This window comes from Giraffa tippelskirchi, chromosome 13, assembly GCF_054371585.1.
Source record: "Giraffa tippelskirchi isolate mGirTip1 chromosome 13, T2T-mGirTip1v1.2.pri, whole genome shotgun sequence".
Taxonomy (NCBI): Eukaryota; Metazoa; Chordata; class Mammalia; order Artiodactyla; family Giraffidae; genus Giraffa; species Giraffa tippelskirchi.
Window position 1 is genome coordinate 117,340,638 of NC_137287.1, and position 16,873 is coordinate 117,357,510.

At 49.9% G+C, this 16,873-nt stretch overlaps 1 protein-coding gene across 12 annotated transcripts in view; it reads right to left on the bottom strand.

The window, feature by feature from the left end:
* Positions 1-16,873, bottom strand: part of SULF2 (sulfatase 2) — a 130,303-nt gene that overhangs the window by 86,814 nt on the left and 26,616 nt on the right. For all 12 annotated transcript variants that reach the window (XM_081559095.1, XM_081559098.1, XM_081559091.1 and 9 more), the window contains exon 2: positions 16,129-16,398. In XM_081559095.1, coding sequence (XP_081415221.1) covers positions 16,129-16,303 — 175 coding nt within the window. In that variant the 5' untranslated portion in view covers positions 16,304-16,398. The remainder of the gene's footprint in view (positions 1-16,128; positions 16,399-16,873) is intronic.

Sequence of the window (16,873 nt, forward strand, 5' to 3'; positions counted from 1 at the left end):
TTGGAGAAGACTCTTGGACTGCAAGGAGATCCAACCAGTCCATCCTAAAGGAAATCAGTCCTGAATATTCATTGGAAGGACTGATGCTGAAGCTGAAACTCCAATACTTTGGCCACCTGATGCGAAGAACTGAGTCACTGGAAAAGACCCTGATGCTGGGAAAGATTGAAGGTGGGAGGAGAAGGGGGTGACAGAGATGAGATGGTTGGATGGCATCACCGACTCGATGGATATGATGAGTTTGAGCAAGCTCTGGGAGCTGGTGATGGACAGGGAGGCCTGGTGTGCTGCAGTCCACGGGGCTGCAAAGAGTTGGACACGACTGAGCGACTGAACTGAATTTCCCTTTCCCTTGCTCACTTGGCTACACGAGCTTCCTCTTTGTTTCTCAAGGGCTCCAAGCTCACCCCTGCCCCAGGATCTTTGCACTTGCTTTCTCCCTTCTGCTGGGGACTGCCTCTCTGAGACTTTGCTTTGCTGGCCTGTCCGATTATTCAGATCTCAACGGTCACCTCCTCAACAAGTCCTGGCCGAGCGCCCCATCTGGAGGAGCTCCCTGCTTACTCGCTATCACACCTGTGTAGTTTTCTTCCTAGCATTTCTCTCCTTCTGAAACCCCAGGAACATATAATTGATGCCCTGTAATATCTCACTAAACGACTGAAGGAAATAGAGCAGAGCCTGCTGTCTTGAGCCCAGCGCTGGAACAGTTTTATAAGAGATGCCCGCCTGGAACGAGGTGTGTTTCCTGAGCCTGTTGGCTAAGGTCACCCTGGATGGCAAAGAACTGGCTTTGTGTCTGACCAGGAATCATCAGGCCCTGGAACTATGTGAACATCTGTTGTCAAGGTCACATGTCCTCCTGAGAAGTCCCCACGGGTCCCATCTGTAACTCGTGGGAATTAGAGGGTTTCTACCAGGTGTGATAGCATCACTGACTCAATGGATACGAATCTGAGCAGCTCCAGGAGATAGTGAAGGACGGGGAGGCTTCTGTGCTGCAGTCCGTGGGATCGCAGAGAGCCAGACACGACTGAGCAACCGACAGCAGGTGTGAAGTCTCCCTCTGGAGGGGCTGGAGGTGGTGGGCTTTCCGAAGCCCCCCTCCACCAGCTGGTGCAAAGTGGCTGGAACCTGCAGAGGGAGCAGGCCTCGGTCTCAGGGTCCGGCAGAGCCCTGGGCCTCACCAGCCTTGGGGTGCATCCTTCTAGCCTCCTCCAGGTTATTCATCAAACGTCCCATGTCTGAGAGGACATCCTTGGCCCCACACTGAAACGGCTGCCCCTCCTTCCAGCACCCCCACGGCCCCTCCCTGCCTCACCTGGCCCCCCAACAGTTACTGCCCTCAGACAGTTCACTTATTTGTGTGCTGCCCACTGCTCCACACAAGAACAGCTCCGAGGGAGCAGGGATCTAGGCTTATTCTCTTTACTGTCGTCTTCCCAAGCCCAGAACAGTGCCTGGCACAAAGTGACTGCTGACCAACAAACATATGCTAAATTAACACAAAAATTTATCTCGCTCTTTGTGTTTCCATATAACTCAGGAGCCCAAGTGAGTCTATGTCCATGACACGCATGTACGTGTTGTGTGTAGTGGATTAAAGAAAAAATCTGACTTCAAATAGCAGCTAACAGATGATATGCTCTGTGTCTGCCATACTCCCCAGCACCTTCTATAGTCTGACACCAGTTCTGCCCCATCACATTACTTGCCAGTTCCTGAAGGCCCTGGTTTGGCAGCTCCTAATATAACCTAATTGTTGAGACAGCTCTAACTCGGCCCTGGGGTAGAGGGCGGTGCTGCACATCAGTAACAATCACGATTAACGTGGTGACTGTCGGCGGCGGACTCTGCTTTACGTGCTGCGCTGGGCACACGGCTTGCACTGTGTTACTCAATCCTCCCAGAAAACCACTTAACAGAAGAGGGAGCCGGCTGCAGGGAGTTGGATGCCTGGTGAGAACTGCAGAGCCGGGGAAGTGGGGCGGGGGGACTTGAGCCCAGCATGTTTGATGGCGGAGGTGGGGGTTTCGTGTCACGTCCAGGAAGCGTCCAGACGCAGGGGCGCTGATAATGAACCCAGCAGGGGCACGGAGGTCCCTACACACTTGGTAACTCTCAGCTTCAGTGGGGCTCAGAATCATCCCCTGGACTGTCGTTTGGGTCCCCACGTCATCCCGGACATGACTTTAGCTGACACGCCAGCAGCGACAGTGGTTCGGGGTCACGTCAGCCAGTGCCAGGGACCCCAGTGTGGGAAACTGATTCCCACTCACTCCTTCTGATCAACTCCAGGAGAAAGTTCTCTGGTGGGTGCAGGGATGTGGTCACATCCTTGACACTCACACACTTCCTATTTCAAAGGGAAGAGATGAGGCCACCCCCTTGGAGCTCCGGGTGGACAGGCGTATTAGCTTAAACTGGATCGCATGGTTTAACTTTCCTTCTGCTTAGGGCAAGTGATGCTAGGTTCTCATCTAGGGTAGTAGAATCCTGTTCTCAAAAAATAATTACAGCTGTTTCAAAAAAATAGTAATACAAGGGGCACACGGACACAGTGCAAATTGTGGGAGGGTGAGGGATTGGCTGGCATTTGGCACAGCCCACAATTGTCTACCCAGTGATGTTACTGCTAAGAGACGCCCTGGGTGTCCCCTGAGGTCCTGCCCCCTCCCCTAGTCTGTTGTTGTTCTGTTGCTAAGTCACGTCTGACTCTTTGCGACCAGGCTCCTCTGTCCTCCATTATCTTCCAGAGTTTGCTCAAACTCACGTCCATTGAGCTGGTGATGCTATCTAACCATCTCATTCTCTGTCACCCCCTTCTCCCTTTGCCTTCAATCTTTCCCAGCACTGGGGCCTTGTCCAATGAGTCGGCTTTTTGCATCAGGTGGCCAAACCATTGGAGCTTCAGCAACAGTCCTTCCAATGACTATTCAGGACGGATTTCCTTTAGGAGGGACTGGTTGGATCTCTTTGCAGTCCAAGGGACTCTCAAGAGTCTTCTCCAACACCACAGTTCAAAAGCATCAATTCTTTGGCGCTCAGTATTCTTTATGGACCAGCTCTCCCATCCTCCAGTTACCCAGGCAATAATCGTGGCTTCTCCCTGGTCCCATCTTGCTGTCTCCACACCTGGTCCATCAGCAGAGCCTGCTTCTCTTTCTTAAAGGATACCCACACTCAAGAATCTTGTTGTCTCCTCCCTGAGCAGGCGGTTATCCTCTTTCCTCTGATTTAGGTCCATTGCTTCCTACCTGGACTCTGGCTGTTTATTTGCAGAGGAGTAGCTGCAGTGCCGCTTCTCAGCATCATCCAGGGCTCCCACTCACTCAGAGAACAAAGTCTGTGAGGTCGATCGCAGCCCCTGTGGGCCCGGGCTCCCTATTCTTCCCCGCCCTCTGTGGTCCTTGCCTCTCCTTAGGCTTGCCAACTTGCTCCCGCCCCAGAGCCTTTGCCCAGGCTGTTCTTCCTGCTGGGGATGCCCTTCCTCGGCAATCCCAAGGCCTGGGTCCTCACCCCTCCTTGTTTCTACTCAAAAGTTCTCTTGGGGGGAGGGGTGGTGTACAGGTAGGGGATTAAGAGGTACAAACTATTAGGTATAAGATAAACTGCAAGGATATATTGCACAGCACTGAGAATATAGCCAATATTTTATAATGAGTATAAACGGAGCATGACCTTTAAAAATTGTGAATCACTATACACTATGCCTGTAACTTATAATATTGTACAGCAACTATACTTCAATTAAAAAAAATAGTTCTCTTTTTTCGTGAGGCCTGCCCTGCTGACCACATCCACAATTTTACTCCCTTGTCTCCAGTATTTCACATCCTCTTCCTTTTTACGTTTTACGTTTTCAACTCCGCATGTGCTGATCTAACACACCATATATCAGGTTGGTCAAAAAATTTGTTCGGGTTTCCCATAGCATCGGCTGGCAAACCTGAATGAACTTTTGGGGCCGACTTAACACTCTGGCACATTTACATCTTCATCTTGCTGGTCACCCTCTCTGCAGCCCTAGATGTTGGCGTCATGAGAGCTGGGACCACTGACTATGCCCCACGGCCCTGAGGTCTAGAACAGCACCTGGCACATAGTAGGTGTTCAATAAATGTTTCTCGAAGGCATGAACCTAGGGCAGTCCAGGAAGAATCAAGCCTTTACCTGCTCTTCTCAGACCACAAGGAAAAGAAGGAAGCACCTGGTAATGAGGACTTGGCCTTTCTTGGGCTTTCGAGACTGCGGCAAGGACAAAGCTGGCTGCCCACCCAACCTCTCAGACCCTCCTGGAGAGCAGGGGTCTGCCACCCGGTGAATAATTCACCTGCAGTCAGCAGCCCTGGATGCTGCGTTGGCAAAAGGCAAACAGCCTGCGGGACTGTTTCTTATTCGTAATGGGCTCCAAACCAGGGTCGCCACATGCCCCTCGTTTCAAGTCACATGAGTGATGGTCTGCTCTTTCCAACAGCTCCCTTGCACGTGTCTGCTCGGGTGCTCGCCCTGGCCCAAATAAGCCGGCTGCAGGGAAGCCGTGTCAATCTGCTATTAGAGCACAATCTAACGATGCCCTAAATGACAGCCGCATCTGGGCGTAAGCAGTGCGACATGTTAAGCCTCCCCTCGGGGACAGTAACCTGCTTGATTAGAATGGCCACAGTGACGGAGCTCGATAAATCTACATCTGGAACGGGAAAGCATATGATCTAATCTCCTTGCCCGGCACAGCCGTCATGCAGATGGACAGCTCCGAGGGGAAGGGAAGGGGCTGGAAGACCAGGCCACACAGAAATAAAAAGGCCAGCCAACCAAAACTCCTGTCGTCCAACACACGCCTGGGGACATGCAGACAAAAACACAACCGGCTTCTTTCCGTGATCACACCTTCCTCCCTTGCCAGGGTGAGGTCACTCTGACACCTTTGTCGGTGACTCCGACGGACTGGGAAGGCCCCCTCCCGCGCTGATGACTTAAATTTTGGTGCGCAAACCACGCACCTGCCAGAAGCATGGTGTTTCCCCTGCACCCTCATCTGCACACTCCCTTTCTCACTGCTTTTTTTTGGGGGGGGGTTTGGGGGGCTCTCAGTGTATCACCTGGGCTATTATTTACTTGATTTGATATTTTTCTTTAATGTGGCTTTAGAAATTTTGTTTTCAACCCAAGTGACAATGTAAAATTCTGGATTTGATGTGCTAGATTTTTTTTTTTTTGGAAGCATATCAAAAGAGGTTTGTAAGTAGTAAAAATCAATGTTTGTCAACCTGTCACATAAGATGATTTTGTGCATGACCTGTGTCATACATAGAAAGGCATCGGGGAAATGCTGATTTAATGTGCACTTCTAGAGGTCTGGGTCAGGACAACAGCCATCTCTGGGGACTTAGCAGGTGCTGGGGGCTCTCAAGATTCAAAACATGACCCAATTTTGGCCATTCCTGGGACTTAGGTGGTTCACGTCTACTTTCTGTCCTAGAAGTCTATGTCAGCTGAGAGAAGACATACCCTACATGCCCCCTTCCCAAGACAAAATTCCAGAGCCCCCAACTTGGGTGGCATAACAGAGGAGGTGTTGGTTTTGATGGATAACTAAGAGATACGCTTTCTGATCTTTGTCTTAAAATGAGAGGTAAATAGAGTCTGTGATGTCAGACCCTTGGGAAAGTTGTGGGAGGTGGGATATGGTTAGCCAACCCAAGGTCCTGACTTAAATCAATGTTTAACCATTGCTGTTTCTTACCTAGACTATTGCAGAATTTTAATTGAGATAAATATATGCAAAACCTTTAGTTCAATGCTTGGCATACTGGAAAGATTCAGAACATGTTAGCTTTTAAAAATGTAAATTACAGTAGCTCCTAACTATACGTAGTGTAACACAGAGTTCACAAATTGAGCGCCTCTGGACAGACTCTTGACTGCGTGTGTTGGATTTAGGTCTGCTCGGAAGTGATTAAAAATCTGAATTAATTGCTAACTTTTACTTGGGAGATTTCACATCAATCCGGATTTTAGGCTTAGCATGAAAATACACAGGTCTGGCCTTAATGGGCACAAAGGTGGGTAGATCTGAGTAGCAAAGGCTGGTTTTTCACTACTTTCAGTCTGCATGGCCCCCACCAGGCCCACTGCCCTCACCCGCAGTACTGGCCTGGCCCTGCTGCACTGGGTTTGCCCTTCTCCAGGGGATCTTCCCGACCCAGGGATCGAACCTGGGTCTCCTGCATTGCATGCAGATTCTTTACCATCTGACCTTCAAGGGAAGCCCTTGCAACCCTTAGCTGGTTCTATTCCAGCTGAACTGACCAGCTAAGAAAACTCGCGAAGCAACACTGTGGCCTGGAGACCCACAGAGAACAGGCTTTAAGAGGGCATGGGTGGTGGTGGGTTTGCGTAAAAGCTGGAACAGAGCCTTGCCCTGGACAGGCAGGGGCTGGGGCTGTGAGCTCAGGCCCTAGGTGGGGAAGCACGTGTGTCCTGTACCAGCCTCCAGCCGCTGGTGGCTGCCTGCCAGGCTGGAATTTAAGCGACCGCCCTCGACTGGCCCTCAGCTGGCCCGTGAGTGTCCCTGGAATCCCCACAATGTCACTGGCTCCGATTGTGAGCTGCCAGCTCATGGCAACACCTGCTGAATGGCTACATCAGGCCGAGCCGCATCAGATGGAGGGCCCCATAAGCGCTCTGTCCCCAGCAGTGGGGCGAGGGGAAGGCCTGGGAAACAAACAGCAGGAATCAGAGGCCACCTCTGGCCCAGGGACTCCACTGTCTCCCAAGCAATTACATTCGATTCCCCTCCTCCTGTTGGAGCATTCTCACTGCTGTCAGTTGGCAAAACCACTGTGCCTGCAACTCAATCCAGAAAAATCCACTGGATTCCTAGGACCCGCTTCTCAGATGAGGTTTCCTCATGGTGGTGGCAGAGGAGGAACCATTCCTAACCCTTGGAGATTACAAAATAAAGTTAAATATTATTGTTGATTTTAGCAATAAAAATCCAAGGCTTAAAACTGGTTCTTAACCCCAAAATCAGTTAAAACAGATGTTGAAGAGGCAGTACTGGAATTTCATTAATGAACACTAGACTGAAAAAAATGAAAAATCATGCAGTATTTTTTCTTCTCCTGTAGACCAGAGCCAGCAGAAGCTTCTGGGAAAAAATTCCAATCCAGGCTTTCTCAATGGAGGGGAGGTGCCCTGGGGCAGGGCAGGTCATGGGTATAACAATGGTGCTCAGCAATGACTGGCCATTTCCTCCCCGAGGAGCTCCACCCAGAAATGTCCCTCTTGCGAATAATTTTCCAACTCGCTGCTCCTGCCAGAGGCCATTGCCTCAGTGAGGCAAGTCTCTCCAAGGTGTTCTGCCCATTTTTCAGGGTGGGCTACAGAGTCACTCACCCAGCCACCGTCCTGGTGGGTGATGTTGGCAAAGCAGCTGATGTCTGTCCCAAGTCTGAAAACCCGTCCCTCCTCCCCCAGTCTCCCATTTCTGTAAACGGCACCACCATCTGCCCAAAAGCTCAGCCAAAACTTCAGTCATCCTTGATTCTCCTTCCCTCTCCGCCCACTTGTACTCCATCAACAAGGCGTGCTGACCTTCAAAACAGAACCTGCTCGTTTACCCCCTTCCCTTCTGCAGCACCCCCAATCACCTCCCACCGGGACAACTGGTCTATCAGATTCTGTTCCTGTCCCCCACTTCTTCTCCACCGGCAGCCAGAGCCGCTAAAACCACGAATCATGCGTGCGTCACAACATACCTGCTCAGAACATTTCAGTCCCTTTCCATTGGCCTGAGAATAAAATCCAGACCTTCCTCCGTCCCTTCTCTGCCCTCACCCCATCCTTCTCTCTCCTCCCTCCCCAGGTCCCGCTGCCCTCCTCAGAGTTCTTAGCACTCCCTCCGGGTCTGGGATGTTTCTCCCAGGTTTCCATGTGAACATCTCCTTCTCAGGGTGTCCATCACTTAACCACACACCCACCACTGGAGTTGCTGCCCCTTCCTGGGACCCCTGCTCCTGATCTCTGGTGTGGCTGAGACCCCAGGTTGTCCACCAACATCTGTTTCCCCTTCTTTCTTATTAACAGGCCCTGATTTTAACCTTGGGACAGTAATCATCTGCTGCCCTCACCCCCTTGGTCTTGGAGTAGAGATGACCCCACTGTTACTAACTAGCCTTGAGTGCTACCCTATCATTAGTGACTTCCCCACACTTGCTCACACCTTAGCAAAAAGTTAAACCCTAATTGAATAATCTAGGTTTGAATGTGTCCTGTATTTCTTGCTGAGATCATGTGACTAATTAAATAAGTACTGTCTGTGTTGTACGTGATGCCTGGGATGAGGTTCCTAAAGGGAGCTGACTTGACTCAAAGGTCCATTCTCTTCCCTTCTGCCTCCTCCTCCTTGCTACCTGGAATATGGCTGTGATAGCTGGAGATCCAGCAGCTATTCTGAGTCATGAAGGTGACCTCAAAGATGGAAGCCACACTGTAAGAATAGTAGGATACAAAAGTAGAGAAGGAGCTTGAGTCCCTCATAACCTTGAAGCCACCATGCTGGCCCTGAACGGCCAAATTCCAGACATTTTTAAGTGATTAAGAAGCAAAATTCTGTCTTGTTTAAGCCACTGTTATTTTATATTTTCTTTCACCTGCCGCCAAACCTAATCCTGATACACTTAGCTTCCAGAATTTAAGTGATCTCCTAAATGATGCTGAATTTAAAAAGATCTTGCAGGAATGTGCTTGGCAAGTTGAACACCAGGGTGGGTCCAAATAAGTCTCTCTTCTTCCTCAATAACCTGCATCCACATGTTTTTCTAACAGCAGTGAGCGGCGGCAGGAATGTCAGAAGTTGTATCTCAGAGACGCTGTGTTGGAAGTTACCACCGATCTGGCGTCCGGAATCTGGGCACACTACCCTAGGCTTCCAGCCATTTGGCTCCTGCAGAGCACCCAAGCCTGCAATTTAGAATTGATTTCTGAATATCAGTCTGCAGCACAGGGTGTGGTTTCCTTGTGTTCACAGATGGAAAGAGGCAAACAAGTGCCTGGCCAGAGGCCCTTCCGAGCCGCTTTCTCAAGTCAGCCTCTCCCACAAGACAGCCCTCCAGGCTGCAGGCTTGCCATGTGCAGGATCACCAGCCCCTCTGAGCATCTGGTGAGGGTCTCTGACCCAGGAAAGCACAAACAGGCACACGATCTGCACGTAATTCCTCCTGCACCCTGCAACTCCTGGCCCATCCAGGCCTGAGCCTCCCCACTTGAACTTCTGACTCTAAAGGTTGACTGCTTTGGACTCTAGAACTGCGCTCTAGATAGCTTTCCCCATCTCTGTAAATAGAAAATCCACCCCCACCCCCAACCCACCGCCAGATGTTCAGGACAAAACTTTGGAGTTATTCTGGACTCCTCTTCCACTCCACATCAGATCACTAGCACATCTTGTCAGCTCCACCCTCTAACTCTGGGTGGCGTCTGATCCCTTTGCCCACTCTGGTTTGAGCCGTCAGGATCTTGTGCTTGGACCACTGCAGTAGACCTCTCATGGGTCCATCTCCTGCCTGGACTATTGCAGCAGGCCCCTCACTGCTCTGATTGCACCCCTTCAGTCTATTCTCCAGAAAGTAGCCAAAAGGTTAAAATTAACACAGAAGTCACATGATGTCAATGTCCTTCCCACTTAAAGTCACAGCCCTCCCCCTGGTGCAAAGAGCCTGCCTGAGCCGCTCTCCCACCACCATCCATAGCCTCTCAGACCTCACCTCTCCCTGGCTCTTTTGCTCACACTGGTCTCCCACTGCAGCCATCTGCTGCTCCGTGAGCCTGCCTGGACCGCTTCTGCCTCAGGGCCTTTGCACCCACTGCTCTCTGCCTGGAACGCTCTTCTGGAATCCCCTTGACTCATATTCCCTAACCTTCTTTGCCCAGATACCCTCTTCTCAGTGATGCTGCTCAACATAAAATCACAACTTTCCCTTTCTCCTCCCCTCCTTGCTGACTTCCATTCCTTGTTTTCTTCTGACAGCTTTTTACTATCACATATATTATTGGGTTGGCCAAAAAGTTCATTTGGGTTTTTCCATATGATGTTCTTAAAAACCCAAATGACTTTTTTTTTGGCCAACCCAATACATATTTTATATATCTCTTAAATTAACCTTTATCCTAGAATGTAAGCTCCCTGAGAGCAGAGGTTCTGCCTATTTTGTTGGCTGCTGGATCCCGCTTGGCACACTGTAGGTGCTCAGCACATATCTCAGGAATGGATGAGTCTGGTCCGCCCTTTGGGTACCTGGCTTCAGAGAGAGCCCTACGAGGGTGCTGTGGGCACCTTCTGGACTTGACAGCACTCCAGCCATTCTGCCCTCATCTGGCACCAGCTCTTGAAATTTTATTTTAGTGTATCACTCCTACCTCCCTCTCCCAGTCTTCATGGTTCACATGAGGGTTGGCCCCATCCCTGGGGCTCCAGGATATTAAGTCCTCACCAAGAAGGTTAGGTTTATAGATTATCTTCCTCCATTTTATGGATGAGTAAACAGAAGCACAGAGAGGTCAAGGAACTTTCTCAAGGCCACACAGCCAGCAGCAGAATGAGAGTTTGAACCCGGCTGTTTCGCTAGAGAGTTCTCATCTTTCCATCTCTATTGGAATATTTTCATTGAAAGATATTCTGAGAGACAAAGGATTCTTTTGAACAGTGAACATCTGATCTGCAGTTCATGTAGTCATGAGTGCCACCCCTGAAACCCAGCAAACTGAGGAGGTCTCTGAAAGGCACCTTGTTCCTACCTGGTGTGGACCTCCAGGAAAATGGGCAGCGAAGCATCAATGCCTGATATTTGCAGCCTGACTGTTTCCATAACCCTCAGACACAAGAGTTACTGCCAGGTGGTACCCATATAAATATGGCCCCAACATTCAAAACCTGTATCAGACTCCATAAAATTTTTCACTTTTCCAGTCACCATCCTGCTGATTAGGTCAAGGTGAAAGTCTCAGAGAGGGGCTACTTCCCCTCGAACTCCTCTCTCAAAACTGCCCATCACTTTTTATAAAAAAAGCCATCCTGGCCTCAGCCCCGTGGGAGGCAGCATCTTGCCGAAATATAAAAACACTGCTGTTCTTATTAGACTTGGTTTTGCAGTGACCTTTTACCGCAGGCAGTGAATACTAGTTTTTCATGTACAGTCATAATTAAAGCTTCCTTTTCAAATAATACTTAAGCTTCAAAAAGTAAGTCCAGTTCAAGTAATAGAACAGACGGCTCTGGGATGTTGCAAATATTCTCTTGCTCCAGGCAAGGACCGTGTCCAACTCATCCTGGTGTCTCAGAGCCTGTCCCAGCCCTGGAGGCTCACCAAGGGTTTGTCTGGATTGAATTAAACCAGAAACCCAGGCGGATTCCACTGGTTTCAAAGCCTATTTGAAGGACACCATGCAAATGAGACCCTGGCTTCTGTATGTTTCTCCCTGTTCTACCCTCCTGGTGAAGATGGCAGATAAGACCCTACCGATCTCCAAGAGTCATCCAAACACAGGGATCTTCCCCCAGATATACTGATAGTGGATACCACTTTCTGACCAATATGTCCTAGAACCCAGCCCCTGGCAATGGACACTTCCGAATGACCACTCAGGGAGGCACATCAAATGCATGTAGGGATAAAGGGAAAAAAAAAAGATCCAGCACCCCCTTTGAAATTCAGGGGCAGGAAGAGCCCCTGTTCTGTACTGTGTCCCATACCAGATCTCTCATCCAGACCCTAATTAGGATGGACGGCTCTTCTCCGCCCCAGGACTGGAAGAAAGCCTGGAATTATCCTAGTCGAGAAGGCTCCAGCCCCGAGAACTGTCAGAACTGCCGCCTGGATGAGCAGAAAATAGCAGATGATAAATTTTTTAGGACCACCCTCTGCGTGCCAGTTGTTGCTGACTGTGAGATAATGTGCTGGCCTTTTGGGGAGCATGCATTATTGATCTGGGTCTGTCTGGTGGTTTATAAAAAGCCCACCCTCCCCCCACCATCACCTTGCCATCATCCCTCACCTCCTGAAAGCAGCACAGCCTCCTCCAAACGCTGCTGGAGGGACTGGCTCCCTTGTGGAAGGGAAGACCGATCCGTGCAAGTGGGCGCTAAGGGAGGAAACTGACAGATGTCACCGAGCACGTGGGCTCCGAACCCACTGCACCCACTTCCTGGAATTTATCTTTTGGAAATCCTTGCTCGCCCAGGCAAAGATGCAAGTATAAAGATGCATGTATAAAGACGTTCTTGGGGACTTCGCTGGCGGTCCAGCGGTTAAGAATCTGGCTTGCAGTGCAGGGGACATGGGTTCGATCCCTGGTCAGGGAACCAAGATCCCACATGCTGGGGGGCAACTAGGCCTGTGTGCCGCAACTACTGAGCCTGTGTGCTCTAGAGCCCGCACGCCACAACTAGAGAAAAGCCCATGGGGTACCACAAAAATCCCGCATGCCACAACTAAGGCCTGACACAGCAAATAAATAAGCAAATATTTTAAAAATATTTTTTTTGACAACAGTATTGGTAACAGTGAAAGCCACTAACAAACACACTCCCAATCTAGAAACAACTCAATAGCCATCCCAAGAGATGGGTTAAGTAGAGTTGTGGTTAAGGCCATAGGCTCTGGGTTCAAATCTTATTTGCCACATCCTAGCTGTATGGCCTTGGACTAGTGACTTCGTTTCTCTGGGCTTCAGTCTCTGCATTCAAAGGAAGAGGAGGGATCTAGGCACTTCAAGTTCACCCTGGTTTTCTCTGCTTTCCTCTCTCCATATACTCATCACGCCGGAAGCTCCTTTCCTTATATCTGCATATGCTTTGTTCAAGAGTCACAGGTGCAAACCTACAATCAGATTCTGACATGAGACTTAGATCACACAGCTGCAGCAAAAATTCAGTGCTCCTAAGAGTGGGTGTTCAATCATTAGCCTTGGTTCAAGTCAAAAATCTATGATCTCCTTTTTCCCTCAGCCCCTCACCCTCCCACCCATTCATGCCACCATCTGGATTCACTGTTCCTGCGCTGGTCCCAGCTCCCATCCTCGCCCACCTCGTTATAGTCCTGTCCTTCTACTGGCACCTAATTTCAACATGACAGCCAGAGGGATCCTACTGGAACCTAAGTCAGGTCACAGCCCTCCCTCATGTCCATTCCACTATGAATAAACCTCAAAATCATCACCATGACGACAAGGTCCCGCACAACCTGGCCTCATCTCTCTCTACTTATACCCTGGCTCTCACCGCTCCAGCTCACAGGCCTTCCTTCTGTCCTGACCCACCAAGCTCATTTCTCTTTGCCTTTCCTGTTCTCTCCAGCTGGAGGGATCCTCCCCTAGCCCACCCGCTCCCAGCACAGAGCACTTAATCAATATCTATTGAATGCATGAATAAGTGTCTGGGGAGTCTTGAATTCTCAAGCATAACTATGATGGAAACAGCTTGAGGGACCCCATGAGACATGACCAAGGTGCGCTGAGGTCAGGTGCTGCCTGTGAGTGCTCTTCGCAGAATCCTGCCAGAAACAAAACTCACGGTCCCATGGCCACATTCTATAGCCTCCCCATGGTTATCAAATGTGGCTCATTCTAAATGCTGCTGGGGAGTTGTTCAGTCACTAAGTCATGTCCAACTCTTTGAGACCAAGTGGACCACAGCACGCTAGGCTCCTCTGTCCTCCACTATTTCCCTGAGTTTGCTCAGATTCACGTCTATTGAGTCAGTGATGCTATCTAAGCATCTCATCCTCTGCTGCCCCTGCTTCTCCTTTTGCCTTCAATCTTTTCAAACATCAGGGTCTTTTTCAGTAAGTCAGGTCTTTGCATCAGGTGGCCAAAGTATTGGAGCTTCAGTATCAGTCCTTCCAATGAATATTCAGGGTTAATTTCCTTTAGGATTGATTGGTTTGAGAAACAGGTATCCTATGCATCTAACTGTCAATAAAAGCCCTAGGCTATGATTGCTTCTGGCTGCAAATTGTTTTTGCACCAATCAACTCCCTGAGAAACATCTATACTTGTGATCATTAATACAAATCATTAAAAAGGAGTGGCTTGGAGCACATAAATCACCTTTTCTTGGTGCTTAAAAGACTGATTCCAAAAAGGGTGTAGGTTTGCATTTGAATCATCACCACAATCTTATGTTTGACTGCAAAGGCTTTTCTGGTCAACCTTTAAATTTATTGCCACCAACAATATTCAGTTTTCCTTGGACAGTGGACAGAAGCTAAAAGCCTACCCCTCACTTGGTCAGCTGCGGCACTCCTCACCACAACCCCTGGGAGCTTCCACACTCTGGCCCCCTTCCTTCTCTCCAGGGTCATGTTATGACCCTTCCTCGGCTCTGGCCACATCTATATCCTTGGTCCTGCCTCAGGGCCTTTGCACATGCTGTATCCTGTGCTTGGAAGGCTTTGCCCCAGATTTTCACAGTACAAGGTAGTATTGTCTACCATGACTATCATCATCAGTGTTAGTAAGAGGGGGAAATCCAATTTATAGGACAAGGAAAATGCACAGGGGCTTGTATGCTGTCTAGTGTGGTAGACCCACATGGCTACTGAGCACTGGAAAGGGGGCTGGTTCTGAGCTGTCCTCTAAGTGTACATGCCAGATTTCAAAAGCAATATAAAAAATATAAACTACGCCATTAATTATGTTTTTATATTGATTACATGTTAAGATGACAATAAATTAGATATATTGGGTCTTTAAAAAATTAATTTCCCCAGCTTCTTTTTACTTTTTTTTTTAAAGCGTAGCCACTAGGAAATTTAGAATTACTTATGTGATTTGCATTTGTGCCTCACCTGATGGATCTCAAGGGTAGCGCTGTGTGGGGTTTAATGTGGAGAAATGGAAACAGTAAAATCAGTGAATTCGAAATGGGAGAAGACTCAAGTGAAGGAGAAAGAGGGCTGACACTGAGAGCCACCCCCCAAGGTGAGCTGGAAATGTAAGTGGAATTTGACCCCAGGGAGCAGAAGGTCCAGCCGATTGACTCTGGGGGCCTCACTCCTGGTGGCCTCATGGATGGAGACTTCTTCGCACGTGAATGAAAATGTGGCGAGAGATGCCTCATGAAGATGAAGTGTCCAGCTGGGTGGAGGAGCCCAGGGACTCCTTAGGAGGGAGAGGGAGGAGTCCAGGAGGGTTTACACAGTGAAGCAAGGACACGGCCCGGGGAGCTGGGGGCTGTGTGAGCGATCAGGGAGGGCATCTTGCTGTAAATGAGCCCCATCTCGGCAAGGGCCCTCCTCCTCACCCGCTCTACCCAGAGCCTGCAGGACCAGAGGGGAAACAGTTCAGGATGAGAGGCGACCGCCCTCACCCTCCTAAGCCACTATCCCTGTGAAGTGAGTCGAGTCATTAGCAATAGCAGCCACACTCCCTGTCCTGAGATGCCACCAAGGAAGGCTGAGCCCACCCTTCCTTGGGTTAAGACTGGTGCCACCTGTTAAGATGGGTGGAACAGGGGTCCACATTTGCATGTGTATGTGTACACACACCTAAAACACACACACATACTGCCCAGGCTGACTCCCCCTTTTTGTTCAGCATCAGCTCAAATATCACCTCCTCTGAGAGGCCCTCCTTGATTACTAATCCAAAGTAGCTCTGACCATCACTGCAAGCCAGAATCCTCTACAGTTACCCCACAGCGTTTCTCCCTTCTTGAAATGATCTTCCATATGAACTAGCAATGACCTTGATTATCTGTCTCCCGCATCCCATCAGACTAGAGACTGTGCCTGCCTGACTCATTACTGAAGTTCCAGGTCCTACAATGTGGCCTGGAATGTAGTAGGTTCTCAGTAGAAACTGGACAAAAAGCCATCAACTGGTCTTAACATCTCTTTTCCCTAGGACTTTGGAGGAATCTAGGAATGGTTCTGCATTAGGAAAAGGTTAGAGACCCCTAACCTTGAGGACCCGGCTGTGCATCCCCGTGTGCGGGGCCACCCCTGGGACTCAGTTCAGTCCATTAGACGTCAACTCTGCAGGGTCAACTGGAGCATCTGTGTCAGGAGCCTGAGGCCCAGCACGGTGAGCCTGGGGGATGCAGCCTGCCAGCAGCTGGGCGCTTACCAAGCTCCACGTCCTGGTCGTCCGTCAGCACGAGGATGATGTTGGGGCGAATGTTTCTGCGATCCCTCTGAAACCGGCCTTTCAGGCGGTGGTGGGACAGGAAGGCCGCACTTCCGTCCAGGAGAGAGAAGACTGCTGCAGACAGCAAGCAAAGCAGGACGCCAGGGGGGGCCATGTTAGATTTCCGCGGATCCCCTTGCTTCTGGCGGGATGCAGGAGTCTGGAGCTGTGCTCCGCGGGTTTGTCTCTCTCCCCTCTCTACTCACGGACCTAGAGGAAGAGGAAGTGAATCAGACCACAGGTTGCACCATGATTTCTTCGATGGCTTCTGGCAGGGGCAGCGAGAGCTTCTTTGATCAGCGATAGCTACAGCGGAGCAAAAACCCAATTCAGTTAAAGTTACAAGAAAAGTTATTTGCAACTGGCTCAGGGAAGAGGCGGGCAGGAAAGCCTCTGGAGACCACTTCTGCAGACAGCATTCCTCCCCTGGACTCAGTCATCCGCTGAATGTGTCTGTGTGAGCCCAGGTCTGAAGTCAGGTGGTCAGCCTGCCTCTGAACCCTCCAACCAACGCAAGACAAATCAGCCCGCAGTGAAAGGAAACGAGAAGGCCTGGGAGAGCAGACATTTCTGGTCATCTCCTCTCTGCCAGCGCCACGGAGGATACAGAGATGAGCAGATGCCCTCCCAGCTCTCAGGGCTGATGCTGCGGGCCAGGCGACTCTCTATTTCAGTCCCGGCCCCA